The 18,332-nt window shown below is 59.3% G+C and overlaps 1 protein-coding gene across 3 annotated transcripts in view; it reads left to right on the forward strand.

Moving 5' to 3' along the window:
* GRAP (GRB2 related adaptor protein) overlaps positions 1-7,927 on the forward strand; it is a 29,224-nt gene extending 21,297 nt beyond the window's left edge. For 2 of the 3 annotated variants that reach the window (XM_023539752.2, XM_064279368.1), the window contains 2 exons: positions 5,855-6,023; positions 7,627-7,927. In XM_023539752.2, the coding sequence (XP_023395520.1) occupies positions 5,855-6,023; positions 7,627-7,812 (355 nt within the window). In that variant the 3' untranslated portion in view covers positions 7,813-7,927. The other variant, XM_023539751.2, reaches the window with a different exon arrangement.
* The last annotated feature ends 10,405 nt before the right edge of the window (positions 7,928-18,332 follow it).

Raw genomic sequence — 18,332 nt, forward strand, 5'->3', positions numbered from 1 at the left:
TCTTGAGCTGAGCTGAGCTGATTTAAGCTAAGCTGAGTGGAGCGAAGCTGTGGCTACCTCCTCTCCTAACAAATCCCGCTGCCGGAACTTCCCCCATTAGCACCTCAGTGCACTGCCCTCTTCTAGGGCCCTCCCGGTGGGGATGCACCCCTGTGGGTCCTCCTCATCTACTCAGACCTAAACACTTCAGCTCCAGAGTTTGCCCAAGCCGATGTGACTCCCACATTTCTATTGTGCATCGATTGTAAGCTGCAGCGCTTAAGCCTGGGGACGGTGAGCACGTCAAGACCAAGGAGTGTGATGGGGAAGTAGACAGGCCTGGCCCAGAAGATCTCCGTGAAGAATGAATGAACAGGGGAATTCAGTGAAGCCATTCCACAGAGTGGAGGCCTCAGGAAGGAGGGGACACCTGAAGTGGGCTCTGAAGCATAAGTAGAAGTTCAGTGCATAAGGAGAGGAGAAGGTATGCCAGGCACAGGGAATGGCATGTGCAAAGACCCAGACGTGGAAAATGAGGGGTGCGTGTGGAGAACAAAAAGTTTTCTGGCAAGGAGAGGAGATGGGAGCCTAGGACAGTTCTTGAGCAGAGGAGGACTGGGCACCAATTTTGTTCTGGGAAGGAGTCTGAGGCTGTCTCCCAAAGAAATTCTGATACATGCCCCCCCCAACCCCTCCCCCAAGGCATACCTGCCAAGTCTTAGAATCAGCAGGAGCTTCATGGGCTCAGTGATTTGCACACACCGCCACCAGGTGGCGCACTTGACCCTCAGTTTCTCCCCAGCTGGGCCAAGGCTCCTGGGTCCCACCAGGGGTCCATCGTCGGGGTGGGGTGTGGGGGGGACATTAGCTTACAACTCTTATAACTTATTAGCTTTTAACCCTGGGCAGATTACTCTCTGAGTCTGTTCCCTCATCTGTAATGCAAAGCACCTGGAATAGTGGCTGGCACATAGTACCAAAAACCCCAGACCTCTTGCTGTCAATTCCAACTCACATCGACCCTAGAGGACATAGTAGAACTGCCCCATAGGGTTTCCAAAGAGTGGCTGGTGGATTCGAGCTGCCGACAGTTTGGTTAGTAGCTGAGCTCTTAACCTCTGTGCCACCAGGGCTCTGGAACATAGTAAGTGCTCAACAAATGCTGGTTATAGTAATTATCATTATATTACTCCCAAAGGCCACACAGTCTGCTGAGACCTTAGGGATCCTCTGCCAGGCCCCTGGAACACTACCCGCCTCTCCGCCCCCCCCCCCCCCCCCCCAAGAATCTAGGCTTTTAGAGAAGCGGCAGTGGTATGGGAAGAGTCTTGGCCCTGCACCTGTGATGTGACCTGAGGCCAGCCCTGGCCTGCTCTTGGCTGTCGTGTCCTCGCCTCTAGCATGGTGAGGGGACGGTCACCCCAGAGCTGCAGGGAAGGGATGGCTTGGCAGACATGTGTGTGTCTCTTGCTGGCCGGCTGTCAGGGACCCCTGCACAACCACCCCTGCATGTGGCAGCTCCTGCACACACATGCCAGCCCCATAAAGCTGTCAGAGGTAAGGTTTATGGGCCTTGCACAGCAACAGTGCCCTTTACAAGCTGACACAGGGCTGCCCTTCCACCTGTCAGGGAGTACGTCTGAGCTGGCAGCTGGCAGGCCAGGGCCAGGGCCAGGCCCGGGCTGCACCAGGCTTGGTAACTTTGCCCACACTCGACCCGTGCCCTTGTTCTCAAGTGAGGTGTTTGCTTCTGTCCTGCCAGAGGTGTCCATGAGTCAACGCACATATGTTTGCTCTGCGTGTGCAGTCAGCAGAGGCGCTGAGCACCAGCTGCGCCGGCCCTGCCAGCCATTCAGCCACCAACAAAATACAGCAGAGCTGCTGTCCTTGAGGCCCACATTCTACAGGGGTGACAGACAGCAAACAGTAAATATATAAAATCTTGGAAAATGATAAAGGCTTTGGAGGAAAGGAGTAGGGGAGGAGGAGGCTGATAAGGACTCACAGCAAAGGCTGGAAAGAAGGGAGGGAGACTGCATGATCACCAGGGGCCCAGTTTGCAGATAAGGAACCGAAGCCCAGACAGGTACAGCGACGTGCTCAAGTCCACACAGCCAGGAGCAGCCGAGCAGTGCCCAAGGCCCTCTGTGACCTGACAGCCCTGGTCTGCCTGTCTGTCCACCTGCCCCACGTCCCAAAGGCTCAGCAGGAGTGTCTCCCTAGGCCCCTGACCACCCTCAGGCCAGTTTACATCTATTTCCAGGCTGCTGCAGTACAGGTGACTCTGTCTCTCCCCTTTCAGAGATGGGCAAATGAGGACAGACAGGGTCTGCCCAGTGGAGATCATCCAGCAGGCATTTAGCACCTGGGTCTCTCCCAGGTGGGTCCACAGGCCCTGGCTGGGGCACTTGGGGGCCTTGGGACCCCTTCTGGCAGGCTGGGAGGGAAGCCTGGTCCTCTCTTTCTCCTCTGCTCCACCCGAGCCTTGTTTTTCCTCCCCAGGCTGCCACCATCACCTTTGCTGTCATCTGTCATCACAGCCACTGCCGCCACCAGGCCAGAAAAACCCGCTGGGCAGGACCTGATACTGCCAGTACCAGGCCTGACTGGGTCCTGGGGCTTTTCTGCCAGCCCAGCAGCCGCCCAGCCCCTCATCCCCCAAGTGTGGGGGTGAGACACAGATGAACACACGCATACTGCTCACAGAGACACATACGATCACCCCCACAGAGCGGGGAGAGATACACCCAGACACATGACCACAGCATTCTGGAACATACACCAGACACGATGGAGAAAAGACACACACAGACACACAGATACACAGATACACAGACAGACATACACACACACAGACACACAGATGTAGATATACACAGACACACACACAGATGCAAACACAGATAGACAGACACACATGGACACACACAGAGATATGCAGACACACACGCATAGACACACACAGATGCATGCATACAGACACCCCAGCTCCAGGTGTTCCCTCTGCCCTGCCCAGGCTCAGGCCCCGGCTCCTGCTCCCTGCCAGCCTCCCTTCCGTCCTCCACCTCAGGAGGCTCACCCAGCAGGCAGGGTGGTCTGCGCTGATTCCCTCCCTCCCAGAGTGGGGTCATCTGAACTTAGATTCCACTCCTGCTGCCATGCCCCGAAGCTCTCCAGGACCAGGGATGGGGGCCGAGATCTGGAGAGTACCAGAGGGTGGCCCCTGATCTGAGGGGTTCTCAGTGCTTCCCTGAGGAGCTGGGCTATACCCGGACCTCAAGGATGGCCCAGGCCAAGACCCAGCAAGGAAAGGGAAAGGCCCTCCTGGTTAGGGGCCCAGTGTGGGCCAGGGCCAGACAGACAGATGTTGAACTGTCAGTCTTCGATGGGGAGAAGCCCCGCTGGCCTCAGATGGGGCTGTCACTGGGCAGGGGGCGGGGGGTGGGGGCTGGCAAGCAGCAGCATCGTAGCACAGCTACTCGGGGCTGTGGGCCCCACTCTCCTCACCTGTAACACCAGGCATAGGGCCAGATGGGAGGGGGACAAAACCTGTCATTTTCTGAGCACTTGCTTGCGCAGGTGTAGGTGAGGGTGGTACCACAGGTTTCCCAGACTTGCACGTGCTCCTGCTCTCAGATCCCGAGCCCTGGAATGCTGGGACCCGTTGCTCTGTGTGTTCAGGCTCAGGATCCATTGCCCCCCTGCTCACAGGGCTGCAGGCTCCCTTTGGAGTGTGGAACTAGTCTGACAGGCAGCAGCGGGTGGGTGGACTCAGAGCCCTGGTGGACTCAGAGCCCAGGGTCAGGGTCCACAGGAGAGGGTTCCAAGAGCAAAGCGTCTCAGTGAGACTTGAGGCTGGGGCTCTCCCAGCTGGGCTGGGCCCAGTTGCCTGCGTACAAGCTGGGGCCAACTGCTGCCTCCCTGCCTGGTTAGTGTCTGGTATGCAAGCCAGTAAGAACAGCGGTTTACAAAGGGTTGAGGAATCATGACATTCCCAACTCTGATTTTGGGCCTCAGAGAAGGCTTTTCAGATGGGCCATTTTACCTGGGCCTTGAAGCATGAGTAGGAGTTTGACTAGAGAAGAATCTCTTCCAGGTGGAGGAAATAGTGTGGGCAAAGGCCTGGAGGTGTGTTAGGAAGTGGAGAGGGAGCTTCTGTGTGGTTTGGAGCCCTTAACTCCAGGAGACTGGGGGACCCTTCTTTGCTCCCCACACATACTCTTGAACAAATCTTTATCTTAAGTCCTTAACAAGGCAACGCACCAGCCCCAGGGCTGATGGTAGAGGAAGTGAGCCACAGACAAGGATGGGTCAAGAGGGAGCAGCAGGCCTGTACAGCTGGGACTGCAGACTCAGGCCACGGGCAAGCCCCAGCTACACACACTGTCCAGAATGGTTTGACAAAATTTTGATTTAGAGCCCAGAGGCAGCTTTTCACCATCAAGTTTTGGGATGGGGTAGGTTCTCATCGGGCCCAAATGTGAACAAAACGGCCATCTCTGCCCTGGGGGGATGCCCTCCACAACACCCAAGAAGCAGGTGTTCCTACACTGGTGCTGTCCTGGTTGGGTAGTGAGGCCGCACCATGGGCCACTGCCCCTCACAGCCCAAGCCCAGCCAGGTGCCCAGGGCAGCCCGCTGACTGGCACTGCAGCTTCCAGAGCCCCAGGCCTCCCTCACTGTGCCCCACCCCTGACACAGAGGTCACCAAGGCTGGAGAGGGTGAGCTGGGCTGTGGGTCCGGCTAGTTTGCCTATGGAGGGAGCGTGGAGAGGGAGCCAAGCCCAGGAAGCAGCCTGGCGGCGGACTGGACTTGGAGCTACATGACCTGGGCAGGACTAGCATCACAGTGCAAATGATTAGCACTGCTACTGTCGTAAATGATCACCAATACGAAGTGTCAGTGTTGCTCAGAGTCAGCCCCAGCTCCACTCTTCTTGCTGTGACTTCAAGCAGCTCACAGCTGTGCTCCGGGCCTCAGTTTCCCTACCATACAAAGGGTTCAATTGGCTCCTCCTGGGCCATGAGGCAGGCCAGCCGCCCTGCAGGAGGGAGGGGCTGTGATGGCTGTGTCCCAACCCACATGGCACCACCTCCAGTCCAGTCCTGAAGGGCTTGCCCTGGTATGGGAAGGCAGGTTCTGCCCAGCTGACCATGGTGGGAGAGGCAGGCCTAGAAGGTACAAGGAGGTTTGTTCTCAGCAGAGACCATGGTCTGGGCAAACACCAGGAGGTGGGGAGAAAGGGCCCATTGACTGAATCACAGACTAGAGGAAGGATATAAGGCTGGACACATCATTGGGGCCAAATCTTGAGCCTGAGGCCAAGATTTTATCCTGAGGGCAATGGGGCCGCACAAGGTTCTTGACATGAGGCATCCAACATGACAGAGGTCCCCTCTCAGCAGCGGGACGCTCTTAGGACTCGCTCTCCAAGAGATCTGGGGGCAGCGAGGGCGCAGGGAAAATGTCAGGGCTGAGGGGGACATTGAAGAGATGTGAGCGGAGATGCCATCCAAACCCCACTCTCTGAGTTGCCTGTTTGCTGTTGCAAATAAACCGTAGTCAGCATTTTCCAAGTTGAGATCCAGTGAGGTGAAGTTACACAGCAAAAAAGCAGCCAGGTCAGGGGCCTGGTCCACAGCCATCCTCCTCTGCCAGGCATGCGCACCAGGTCTCAGGTCAGGCCAGCCAGTGGGATCTCGGGCCCTCCCCTCCCCTCCCTTCCCCTCCCTGCCTGCACTGTAGCCAGACACCAGGCCTGAGAGAGGCTTGCTTCCAGGTGGTGGTGGGGCATATGGCCCTGGGGATCTGGGGCTCTGTGGGCACTGGGAGAGACACTGGACCCATCTGAGGCGGCCTGGTCCTTACCCCCAGCTACGGGGACCAGGTGCAGCATTTCAAGGTGCTACGGGAGGCCTCAGGGAAGTACTTCCTGTGGGAGGAGAAGTTCAACTCCCTCAACGAGCTGGTCGACTTCTACCGCACCACCACCATCGCCAAGAAGCGGCAGATCTTCCTGCGGGATGAGGAGCCCCTGCTTGAGGTAGGTGGGTAGGTGGTGGGGCAGGTGAGCCCCCGGGCTCAGGCCACCCTTTCTTCCTTGGCAGCTGGGGCTGCAGGATGAGGAGGGGTCTGGCCCAGGCTCCAGAGTTCATCGGGTGGGAAAGAAGAAGGAAAGAAACGGGTGGAACAGAATGGAAGTTCCAGGAGGCTAACTGTGTCTAGCTTGTTCTCAGCTCCCTTGATAGTGTGTGGCACACAGTAGGTCCTCAATAAGCATATGTTGCACAAAGGAACTGACACCTCTGAGCTTACCAAGACTGTGCACTGAGCTGGGCTCTGTACTCTTGGAGCCTCACTGTGCCCACTGTACAGATGAGGAAACTGAGCCTCAGATAGTGACGTGACGTGCCACTAGACTTAGTCCTGATGTCTGCCCCTGAGGAGCTGGACCTGGGTGGGGTGTGAGCGCCTGTCTGCCCCCATCCTCACAATAACAGCAATTTGCTGGCCAGCCCTGTCATTTTGGCCTGAGGACTAGTTCCCGCTCTCGTTATGGTGACGATGCCAGCCAAGGGGGTGATTAACCCCAACAGGCTGCTTGTCTTGGGGGTGTCAGCAAGGCCTGGGCCTGGAGGTCAAGACCTGGGAGGGTCTAGGGAGCATGGAATGGCCTAGGGCTTGGGAGCGGCTGACCTCCACAGAGAAGCTGCCTGTCTACCTTCCCCCACCTTGTCACCTTGCTGTGCAAACTTAGAGGCAGTCTTCCCTCACTGGACCTCAGTTTCCCCTCTGTCAGATGTGCCAGGACTGGCAAACATGGTGCCTACAGAGACCCCGTTTTAGTGCAGCCTCTGAGCCCAAGGGCCGAAGACACCATGAGCTCCCAGACATGGAGAGCCCGACACCTGGGCCCAAAATTTCTCTGAAGAGCCTGCTAGGGCCTGTCTCCCAGATCTGCACTGTCCCCCACTGCACGGATCCGCTCTGCCCCTGGGGACTGTGAAGGAGCCATGGTGAAGCTGGGGGCTGATTGAGGGTCTCCCACACCCACCGCTTCTCTCTGGCCTGGGCCCTGGGGTCACGCACCCTGTGGGCAGCTCCAGAGCTGGCTCAGCTTCCTGGCAGAGAACGGCTAATTACGGCCTCTGCTGATGTCTATCGCCCAATCTGGACCGAGCTCCTTGGGTGCACAGTGGAGATCCTGGCAGGGTGTGCCTGTGGAGAGCTCCAGTCCAGACACTAGGGCAGGTGGGGAAACTGAGTCCCACAAAGAGCAGGGACTTACCCACCATCACACTCGAGGACAGAGAGGACAGGCACCCATGACTGAGAGCCCGGAGCAGCTTGAAGTGACAGCCCTTCCCCTCAAAGCCTGGCCGGGGGGAGCAGCAGCAAACACCCTTCAGCTGCACTTCACCCAACAGTTTACAAGGCTCTTTGCTGTGGCCAGTGGCCTTGAGTCAAAAACAGCCATGGCGGCTGCACAGCCGGGACGTGAGGCCCCAGAAGGCAGGGATCTCCCTGAAGTCCCGGCCCCAAGAGACCTGACCCGCAGCCTGCGGTCCCAGTCAGGCTGTAAGGGGCTAGCAGGGGGTACCTGGGCATGGTCCCACTGACCCGCCCCACCCCTCCTCTCCTCGCAGTCCTCCCGGGCCTGCTTTGCCCAGGCCCAGTTTGACTTCTCGGCCCAGGACCCCTCGCAGATCAGCTTCCGCCGTGGCGACATCATCGAGGTCCTGGAGCGCCTGGATCCCCACTGGTGGCGGGGCCAGCTGTCTGGGCGTGTTGGCTTCTTCCCACGGAGCTACGTGCAGCCTGTACACCTGTGACAGGTGGATGCCCAGGGCAGAGCCGGGACATCCACTCAACAGGCCCATTTCACAGGAAAGACTGAGGCCCAGAGGGGCCATGAACACTGCCACCAGCCTGGGCCACACAGGGCTCAGCAGGGGGTGGGGCTGGATTGGGGCTCTTGACTCCCAGCCACTTCACCACAAGCCCTAGCCCCCCAACACTACCCACTTGAGGGATGTCCTGCCCGGCTCCCTCCCATTGGCCCCAGCTGTGTGACCTCATGGGGTGGGTAGGCAGGGGCACCCCATGTCTTGTCAATGCCTCCCTCCACAGAGACGGTTGAGGTCTCTTAGTTTGGCACTATTGTGGTCTTGACCCAAGGAACCCTAGGCTGGGCAGTGGGTTCACCATAAGTTGGCCACCCTCTAGACCTGCCTGACCCTTCCTCAAAAGGCCCCTTGATTTGTGAGGACTGAGGCCAACCAAGGGGGCTGCAGGGCTATAGACCTCGACTTCTTGGTAGCCCCTCAGCTCTGGGCTCCACCTGGGCATCCCCACCCTGCCCCCACCACAGACACCTGGGAGTAGCTGGAGGCCCTGAGAACAAGGGGGCATGCTGCCCCAGCCCACACCATTGTGGCCCCAACAGGTTAGAGGGGTTTCTGAGGGACATGCCCCCCGCCCAGCCCAACTGTGCAGGGGACCTGGGCTGCAGGGGTTCTGGTTCATTGGGGCCCAGAGGGAGCTCAAGTAGAAAATACAGCTGGATTGTGGGGGTGGGCACAGCTGGCATAAGGATGGGGTCCCAATGGTAGGTGCCACCAGTAGGGGAGAGGGAGCAGGGCCTGCCCTGAGCCTGGGCACCTCTGGGAGCAGGGAAACGAGAGGTGGGGCTTAGACACGGCTTCCAGCACCAGCCTGCTAGGGAGGAGATGAGTGGGGAGCTATGCAGGGCTCTTGAACAAGGAAGGGAGATAAGGAGAGGGAGGAGGGTCCTTTGGCAGCAGGAAGCAGGCAAGTTGGAGGGCACAGCTGCTGCAGTTGCTTGAGCGGGGCCCTGTGTTTTAGGTACGCAGTCTTTCCCTTGGTCCTGCCCCAGCTGCAGCTCCAGAGCTGACCCAAGACCCTTAGAGCCCTGAGCTCTGGAAGGTGCTGCTGCTCCTGCCCTGGGTCCACGTGTCAAAATAAAAGCAGTGGAACAAGTATCAGGATGCCTGTTAGAAACCTCATTTTCTTTCCAATCATGATTACCTTGGTGCTATTGTGAAAGACCAATTCTTTTGCTCATCTCCCCTCTCCACAACCACTCCCCCCCTCAATTTTTCAGGCTTCTGCTTGGCTGGCTTGGCCAGGCCCCAGGCACTAGCCCACTGTGTGGCCTCAAGGGGCCTCAGTCTTTCATTAGGGAAGTGGGTGGCCCTGCACACTCTGGAGCCCCTAGCCCTGGAGGCCAGGCTCCAGCCTGCCTGCCCTGGTGGTGGCGTCAGGCAAAGTAGGCATAGAAGAAGATGTTGACACACATGAGGAGTATGGCGTTGAAGCCACAGACACGGGCCCAGAAAGCTTGCTTCTGGGGCACTTGGCCGTCACCTGGAAGGGTTGGAGAGGAAGAAGGACAGATGAGGGGGACAGGTCTGCACCCAGAGCCTACAGCCCTGGGGTGAGGGAGAGGACGCACCTAGGGTCTGGCACTGACCTGATTTGACACCCAAGGGCAAGGCCTGAGACAGGGTCCACCAGGTAAGGTTCTCAATCTGCATGGGAGGGGGGCGGGGGATCCAGACAGGGTCAGGAGTCAGTGACAGAAATGGCAGCTGAGTTCAAAAAGGGACAGGGGGCAGTACCAGACAGGGTTAGGGGTCAAGGACCAGAAAAGTATTGAATAGAGAGTGTCAGGGGTCAGAATGAGACCAGAGTCAGAAATTGAGCATTAAGGGTAGGGGGTCGGAGTCAAGCACAGACATGACCCATGAGAAGCTTAAAGGGCAGGGGCCAGGGCAGGCAAGCTCACCTGAGCTCCCTGGGGGGCTGGAGTCAGCAGGCTCCCAGCCACCACCACAGCACTGCTGAGCACAAAGAGGGCGACAGCGAAGTGCAGGTAGTGGATGCTACCGAGGAGGGCCGGCTGCAGGTCCGGGGCACCGCAGGGTGGGACCGGGTGCAGGAACTCCAGGACCAGCCGCCCGGCCCCCACAGCCAGCCCCACCATCAGGCCCCAGAAGGCCCCCTGGGAGAGGGAGACCAGGCATGTGGGTCGGGTGAGGAAGACTAAGGTCCCTTTCATGTGCAGGCAGGGGGTGGGGCACGGGCATGAATAAGCGGAGCACATGGAAAGGAGAGCCTGGGAGGCCTCACCACTAACCAGGTGGGCAACCCTGCATCCCATCCCCGCCTCCTGCCCTGCGTCCCCTACCTGCTCGTTGGCACGCCGCCAGAAGATGCCCAGGGCAAAGACTGCTGTCACCGGGGGGGCCAGGGAACTGGTCACTGACTGCATGTAGATGAAGAGCTGCCCGCTGTTGGAGCCCTGCAGGATGGGGATCCAGGCCACGCTCACGCCGATAAGCACCACGATGACCAGCCTGGGACAGGGGCAGGGCTGTGGGCCGCTTGGGGCCTTCCTCCACTCCCAGCCTTCCCTGGCCACGGAGCCATGCTCTCCATCCTGTCCTGGGCCACCTGCCTCTGGCCCAACGGAGCACTTTACCCCAGCCTGGCCAGCCTGCCCAGCCTGCCCTGTCCCTGACCAGCGTGCTCCCCACTGCCTGCAGGCCAGCCCCCTGGTCTTACCTGGGGTCTTCCTTTACCTTCTTCTTCAAGGCACCCACCCCATCTCCACTGGCATATTTCCTTGTTTGGGGTCTGTCTCTCTTCTCAACAGGAAGCACCATCAAGTGCTCAGTGAGTGTTAGGCAGAGGAGTGACACCTCGCTGCCCCCAATCCAGACCAGACGGGCCTCTCATCGTTCTAACACAGCCCTCCTCAGGCTGCCAAGCCTCTGTGAGCTGGGCCTCGCCGGATCCTCCAGCCCTGCAGCCCTCTGAGGTCAGCTCAGGGCTTGATGCGGGACCTGGGCTTAGGTTGGAAATTGGGCTCCCGGCTGCACAGCGGAGCCCCCTCCCCTCTTTTCCGCTCTTGCCTGCCCCCTGCTAGGCAGAGCCCTTTACTGCCAGCTTCACACACTCATTCCTGCAACAAGCCAGGCCCCTGTGCTGGGGCCCAGATGATGATAACTGGCTTAGGCCCTGCCAGCACTCAGAGTCAAGGCAAGAAAGCAGATGAGCCTGCGCTCAAAGCTGGGCTGAGGGAACCCAGGGGAGCCCCCAACCCAGCATGGTTTCCAGGAGGAGGGGGCCCCAGAGCTTTGGAGAGGTATGGGACCAGCTAAGGGGATAGGTCCTCTGCCCCATCTGCTCCTCCCTGGCTGAGCACCCTCTCCCCGACCTCCTGGGTCAGCGGATATCCCTCATCCCTGAAGGGGGGTCGGGGTGTGAGATCCCTGGGGCTGCAGTCACAATGCTGGGAGCAGCAGAGGCTGTGAGTCCTCTGGAGAGGGTCCTCCTTTCCACCTGCCTGATATTCTTGCCTTCCAGGCCGAAGTGGGAGGGTGGAGGAAGGAGGTGTCACTTGATTAAGGCTAATTAAGCCTTCGCCTTGTGGGAGAGCAGGCAGGCAGGCGCTGCCCTCTTCAAAGGCATGGGCAGGTCTGCATTATGTCCATCGTGCCCACCCTCCACACACGCCCACTGTCCAAAGGCAGACTCAGTATCTCCCTGCCAGGGCCTGGGCACCCCCCACCCCAGCCACCTGTGGCCCGCTCTCCTTACTGCCCTCTGGGATCTCCTCTCCCAACTCAGCCCCCAATCAGGCTGCCACAGAGACCCCAGAAGCAGCCTAGCCCTGAGGCCCTGCATGGTTGGGCCGCCACCAGCTGCCCAGCCCAGCCCTGCCTCTTGTCTCCTTGCTCACATGTCACCTCCAGCCACAAGAACAACCAGACCACCTCAAGACTCATTCGCTGCACGGCTGTCCCTACTGACTGGAATGTCTCCAACTTCTCTAATGCACACCTCCCAGGTGGGGCTCACAGGCTCCCTCCTTCAGGAAGCCTTCCCTGAGCCCGCCCCCCAAACCCTACATCAAAATCAGTGACCCTTCCATTGTCCCTCTAGGCAGAGGGCTCTGACCTCTCTGGGCCCATGATTCCTGGCTCAGTGCAGGATCCTTAGGAGGCCCTGGACACTGTGTGCTGTCCAAGTAACAAGCCAGGGGGAGATGATAGGGAAGGGGCATGAAGGTGCAGAAGTGGGGGAGCGGGGCCTGGATGAACAGAGATCAGAGCCCCTGAGGCGAGGCCAGCCCTGCCCCTGGGCTTGGATGTTCCTCTGACCTCCCCCACGATGACAGACCCTCAGGGTCACCAGCATGCCCCTGCCCCTCCCTCGAACAGCCTCCTCCCAGGCTTTTGGGCTGCTCTGCTGCCCTCTCCTCTGCCCCTCTCTCAGGGGAACCCACCCGGTCATGCTATCCCACCAGAGTGCAGGCCCCACAGGTTTAGGAAGCACAGCTTGCATGGTGGTGCTTCAGGCAAGAAGAGGCTGAGCAGGCGTCTCAGTGGCTGGAGGTGCTGGGGGTTGTCCTGGTGCTTCAAGAGGGAGAGGCAGCAGGACTGAACTCCACCCGACCCAGCCCTGGGCCATTTCTCCTCCACTGGACTGGCAGATGAGAGAACTGGGGCCCAGAGAGGGAGCTCTCTTCCTCTCCCAGAACCACACAACCTGCGCTATACCTATGGGGGTTTGAGGACCAGGCTCATGGGTCCTGGGGGTCCTTGACTTAGCAGAAAAGGTGGGAAGGAGGCTCAAGGGTATGGCAGCTGGGTGGACAAGCAGCCATGGTAGGGTCCAGCTCAGGAACTTGGGCTTGGGAAGGAGCAGGGAAGAAGCCTGCTTCCGGGAGGCAGGGTAGAGGGCCATTGGGCAAGCACCACCAGGGGCCAGAGGGCCAAGGCCCACGCTGGATGGGTTGTGTCCAGAGAGCACTGCTCCTTGGAGGAAGCAGTGCCAGGCACCGGCACAGAAGAGCAGGAGCCCAGGGTCCACCTCCTGGAAAGCTGGAGCAGGGATGGGCTGACAGGGTCTATCCATGCAGGGGTGGCCATGGGTCACAGAGTGGTGGCTCCCCTGGGCCACCAGCCACTGGGAAGGGCAGGGTACTGCCTGGTGGGAGCTAGAGACATGGGACTCTTAAGTGTCCTGCATGGTAGAACAAGAAGCTCCTGGCTTCTGGAGAAGCCTGCAGATGAGCTCCAGCTGCCCGCCCACTGGTGTGTCCCAACAGGGCTCTCCCAGCACAGCCCAGCTGTTCTGCCTGCCTGGGACTGCATCTGGAGCACCCAAGGGTGGCTAACAAACACCAGGGCCAGCCCTCTATGAGCAAAGTAGGGGCCGTAGGCACAGGAGAGACAGAAGCCATTACCCAGCCCACCCAGAGAGGCTCCCAGGGGCCTAGGCCCCAGGGCCTGGGGTGGAGGGATGAGCCACCAGACAGCCCCTGCCCTCACCAAGCACCCAGTCAGACCTGAAGGGCCACATTTGCTGCAGGAAGGATCTGACATCATCCCTCGAAGGCATAGAGGGGAGAGGGGCTTTTTCCTCTTCAGGGGCTATCAGGGAGGGCTTCATGGAGGAGGAGGCCCTTGGGCAGAGTCTAGAATGAGCAGGGTGAGTCACTGAGATGGGCAGGAGCATGGAAGACCGAGAGGCAACACAGCCTGAATGCTGAGTGCTGGCTCCAGGGCCCTCTTTGGGGCAGCTGGGAACCATCAGAAGGGTAAAAGGCTCAGATTTGGGAAGACAGATCTCTGGGATGAATGAAGTGGGTGTGACTGGCCCTAGCAGAGGGAGCGTAGCCCAAGGTAAGAGATGCATCAAAGATGAGGTCCATGGCCCTTTGCAAAGGGGTGGGCAGAAAAGCAATTTGGGGTGGACAGGCCATTTTGGCTTCTTCTCTCCCCTTTCCTGACATCCTCCCTTCTCCAACTGGCAAACTCCTACTCATCCCTCAAAGCCTGCTGCTGGGAGGGCCTCACCACCCAGTGTCCTAGCACCTGCTGGCCATACCGCCCCACCAGCAACAGTTCCCGCTCGCCAGCACCGGGCCTCAGCCGCCGCCAGATGTCCATGGTGAAGAGTGTGCTGCTGCTGTTGAAGATGGAGGTCAGCGACGACATGAGTGCAGCCAACATCACTGCAATCATCAGCCCCCGCAGACCTGTGAGGGGGAGGCGCTGCTGTACCCCCGTCTGCCCCCACCCCAGACCTGTGGGGGGGAGGGGCTGCCGTACCCCTGTCTGCCCCCACCCCGGACCTGTGGGGGGGAGGCGCTGCCGTACCCCTGTCTGCCCCACCCCAGACCTGTGGGGGGGAGGGGCTGCCGTACCCCTGTCTGCCCCCACCCCAGGCCTGTGGGGGGGAGGGGCTGCCGTACCCCTGTCTGCCCCCACCCCAGGCCTGTGGGGGGGAGGGGCTGCCGTACCCCTGTCTGCCCCCACCCCAGACCTGTGGGGGGGAGGCGCTGCCGTACCCCTGTCTGCCCCCACCCCAGACCTGTGGGGGGGAGGCGCTGCCGTACCCCTGTCTGCCCCCACCCCAGACCTGTGGGGGGGAGGGGCTGCCGTACCCCTGTCTGCCCCCACCCCAGACCTGTGGGGGGGAGGGGCTGCCGTACCCCTGTCTGCCCCACCCCAGACCTGTGGGGGGGAGGGGCTGCCGTACCCCTGTCTGCCCCCACCCCGGACCTGTGGGGGGGAGGCGCTGCCGTACCCCTGTCTGCCCCACCCCAGACCTGTGGGGGGGAGGCGCTGCCGTACCCCTGTCTGCCCCCACCCCAGGCCTGTGGGGGGGAGGGGCTGCCGTACCCCTGTCTGCCCCCACCCCAGACCTGTGGGGGGGAGGGGCTGCCGTACCCCTGTCTGCCCCCACCCCAGACCTGTGGGGGGGAGGCGCTGCCGTACCCCTGTCTGCCCCCACCCCAGACCTGTGGGGGGGAGGGGCTGCCGTACCCCTGTCTGCCCCACCCCAGACCTGTGGGGGGGAGGGGCTGCCGTACCCCTGTCTGCCCCCACCCCAGACCTGTGGGGGGGAGGGGCTGCCGTACCCCTGTCTGCCCCACCCCAGACCTGTGGGGGGGAGGGGCTGCCGTACCCCTGTTTGCCCCACCCCAGACCTGTGGGGGGGAGGGGCTGCTGTACCCCTGTCTGCCCCAACCCCTGCAGGCCCTGCAAGCCCACCCAAGCCCAGGAAGACCCCACCATCATCTGCACTGTCCCTGAGGCTGAGCTGGCTAGATCCTTCTGAGCACAAGCTGGGGGGAGGCTGAAGACATCTGAGATGGGGTGGGGAAGCCCCAAAGGCAGGAGACTCGAAAGGCCAAGGACACACTACACTGCCTTCTAAATCTGCTGCTTGGGCCTGAGGCTTGCCGGCAATAATAGTAATCATCATAATTACCAGCACTTTTGTTGATGTTCACGTCAGCCCTCTCATTTCTAAAGCACCTTGCAGTTGACAAAGCACTTTCACGACCATGACCTCATTTGAGGGAAGGGCTACTAATCCTTTCACAGAAGAAGAAATAGAAGCTTAGAGAGGAAATGAGATGTGCCCAGGGACTCACGGCAGGCCTTACTGAAGAAGAAGGGAAAGGCCTGGGGCTACACCGTCTGCTCAGAGGTCAGCGCTGGGCAGGGCACACACCTCTCCCCAGTCCCCCGTGGCCCAGGCTTTCCTGGCGTGGGGGGTCCCAGCTTGCAGAGTGAATGAATGGCCTTTCTCTTTTATGCTGTTATAGAAGAGGCGATGTGGTCACCAGAGGGGAGAAACAAGTCCACCGGTGATTGGCTGAAAACAGTGAGGGTGCCCATGGAGGTGGGCGGAGAAGCCCTGCTGTGCAAAGCCTCAGGGAGTCATGGGCTAGAGGGGGGCTGAGGGTGGGGGCCAGAGGGGGTGAAGGATGCTCAACTCCCATCTCAGGGCTGGGTGGCTGGTCCTCTTCGGGCCGGTCTCAGTCTGTCTCCAGCACTTTCCCTTCAAGTGCTTCAGCCCCTCCTCTGCCCCTGCAGACTGCCTGCCTCCACCAGTGTAAGCCTGACACAGACCCCCTCCCCGTGAATTCAGCCTTGGAGATGCCTCTCCTCCTGGCCCTGCACCTGACTTGCTGTGTGATTCCAGGCATCCCACAGGCCTCTCTGTTCATATATCGGACTGACTGGGACAAGGGCCAAGGGGGAGTGAGTTACACCTCAGTTCTTCCCAAAATATTTCTCCACCTTCCATCTCTTGCTCAGGGAGGTGGACTGAATTGATGATTTCACCGATTTCTCAGATGGGGAGCTCAAGGCCTAGAGAGGGATTGGGGTTCAGGCCATTCATTCAGCAACTGCTGGGTGTCAGTGCAGGGGGCTTAGAGAGTCTCCTTAGAACGGAAGAGGAAGGCGGGGCCCAGAGGTGGGAACCCGCAGTGTTGCCAAACCTCGCACCGGGCACCTATTAAATTTAATCCCAGCAACAACACTGAGGCGTAGGTAGGCGTCATTGTCTCCAATTTACAGATGAGAACACTGAGGTCCTGAGCAGGGAAGTGATGTGCCCCAATAGCTCTGCCAGCAACCCTGGTGGCATAGTGGTTAAGCACTATGGCTGCTAACCAGGTTAGCAGTTTGTATCCACCAGGTGCTCCTTGGAAACTCTATGGGGCAGTTCGACTCTGTCCTATAGGGTCACTATGAGTCGAAATCGACTCCACGGCAACGGGTTTGGTTTGGTTTTAGCAAATGGCAGAACCAAGATCTGATTCCAGCTCCCGGCACTCACATTAGCTGGGCCTTGGCTGTGCAGGAGGATGAAGAGGAAGGAAGGGCAGGGGTGAGATGGGAGGAGCCCATCTGCCTCAGCTCCCCCAAGGGACAGGAACTTCCACAGGGGAGGCCAAAGGAGGTAGGCCAGGAAAACACAAGGGCCTGCAGACGGCCTTTGAGAGCTCCCTCCCTCTTTTTGCTTAGGGCAGGGCCACCCACATATGCTGCCACATTGCTCCTGCTTGCACACCCCCTGTGTGTAAGGCTGTTGCTACAGTGAGAAACATGGAAAATACCGAGACTGGCCCCATGGTTCTGCCCATAGACCCAGCAGTGCCTGAGATGAAGTCAGGTGCTCACGACTGATCTGATCAGGGAGACAAGGGTGGGGGCTTCAGCTCCTGATCTTCACAGAGCAAGCAGTGGGCTCTGGGGCCAGACAGGCTTGGGTTTGAGTCTCAGTCACTCTTTGTGCCTGAGTCACTTTCCCTTTCTGTGCCTCAAAGGAGACATCTGTAAAATGGAGCTAATAAGTCTACCCAATAGCATTAAATGAGAAGCAGTTTGTAAAAAGGTCCTGGCACATAGGAGGCATGTAAGAAAAGCGGTCAGCCTTTCCTGAGAGACATTGAAGCACAGAGTCTCGAGGCAGGCTCTGGGGCCCCAGATTGCCCAGGTTCAAATTTCACCTTTGCAGCTTACTTGCCACGTGACCATAGCCAAAACCAACATCTCCGGGTCTCAGCTTCCCCATCTTTAAAATGGGGATGATAATAACAGTAGATAGACTTCTTAAGAAGACTAAGTAAGGCAATTGCGTGTAAAGCCCCTGAAGTCCCCGGGTGGCATGAATGGTTAAACGCTGGACTACTAACCAAAAGGCTGGTGGTTTGAATCCACCCAGAGATGCCTTTGGAAGTGAGCCTGGCGGTCTGCTTCTAAAGGCCGCAGCCTTGAAAACCCTATGGAGTTTTCACACATGGGGTCTCCAGGAATCGAAATCACCTCGATGGCAACTAACAATGACAAAGCCCTTGGAACAGGGCCTGACATGAGGTTCTAAAACAGTGATTGCCATCCGTATTATTTTTCTTTTCCTCCCTCTGAGCAGAACATCCTACTCAAGACCAGTGTCACATCAGACCCCAAACCCAGAGTGGCCCCCACAGCCCCCAGGGGCCCTCACCCCTCATTGGGCCCAAGGTTCTGGCCCCCCGCCTCCACCCGCAGTGCTGAGCCACCCAGATAGCCTCACCTGTGGGCATCAGTTCTATGACCAGCTTCGGGTAGGCGATGTTGGAGCAGCCGATCTCAGCCCCGCAAGCCCGCAGGCACTCAGAGGGCACCACACAGCCCACATCATCTGCAAAAGACGGTGGCTCAGGGCCCACGCTGCACCACACCACTCCTCCCAGCACACATGAGTACCTGCTCTGTCACCACCCAGACAAGTGGCTGGTTGCTGGGCCTCAGTTTCCTAGTCTAAGCCATGGGGAGCTATTCTGGCTTCTCACCCCCCTGGCTCTTTTCTGCCTGCTCTCCTCCTTCACAAATCCTTTTCCCTCTTCCCATGACCCTGCCAGGTAACAAGTCCCCACTGGACTCTCCTCCTTTTCTGCCCCAGCCATCCTCCCTACCCTGAGGCCAGAGGGGGTGGAGGCCGGCACTTGGCCTCCTCCTGGTCTTTGCTTGGGGGT

This window comes from Loxodonta africana, chromosome 2 (assembly GCF_030014295.1).
Source record: "Loxodonta africana isolate mLoxAfr1 chromosome 2, mLoxAfr1.hap2, whole genome shotgun sequence".
Lineage (NCBI taxonomy): Eukaryota > Metazoa > Chordata > Mammalia > Proboscidea > Elephantidae > Loxodonta > Loxodonta africana.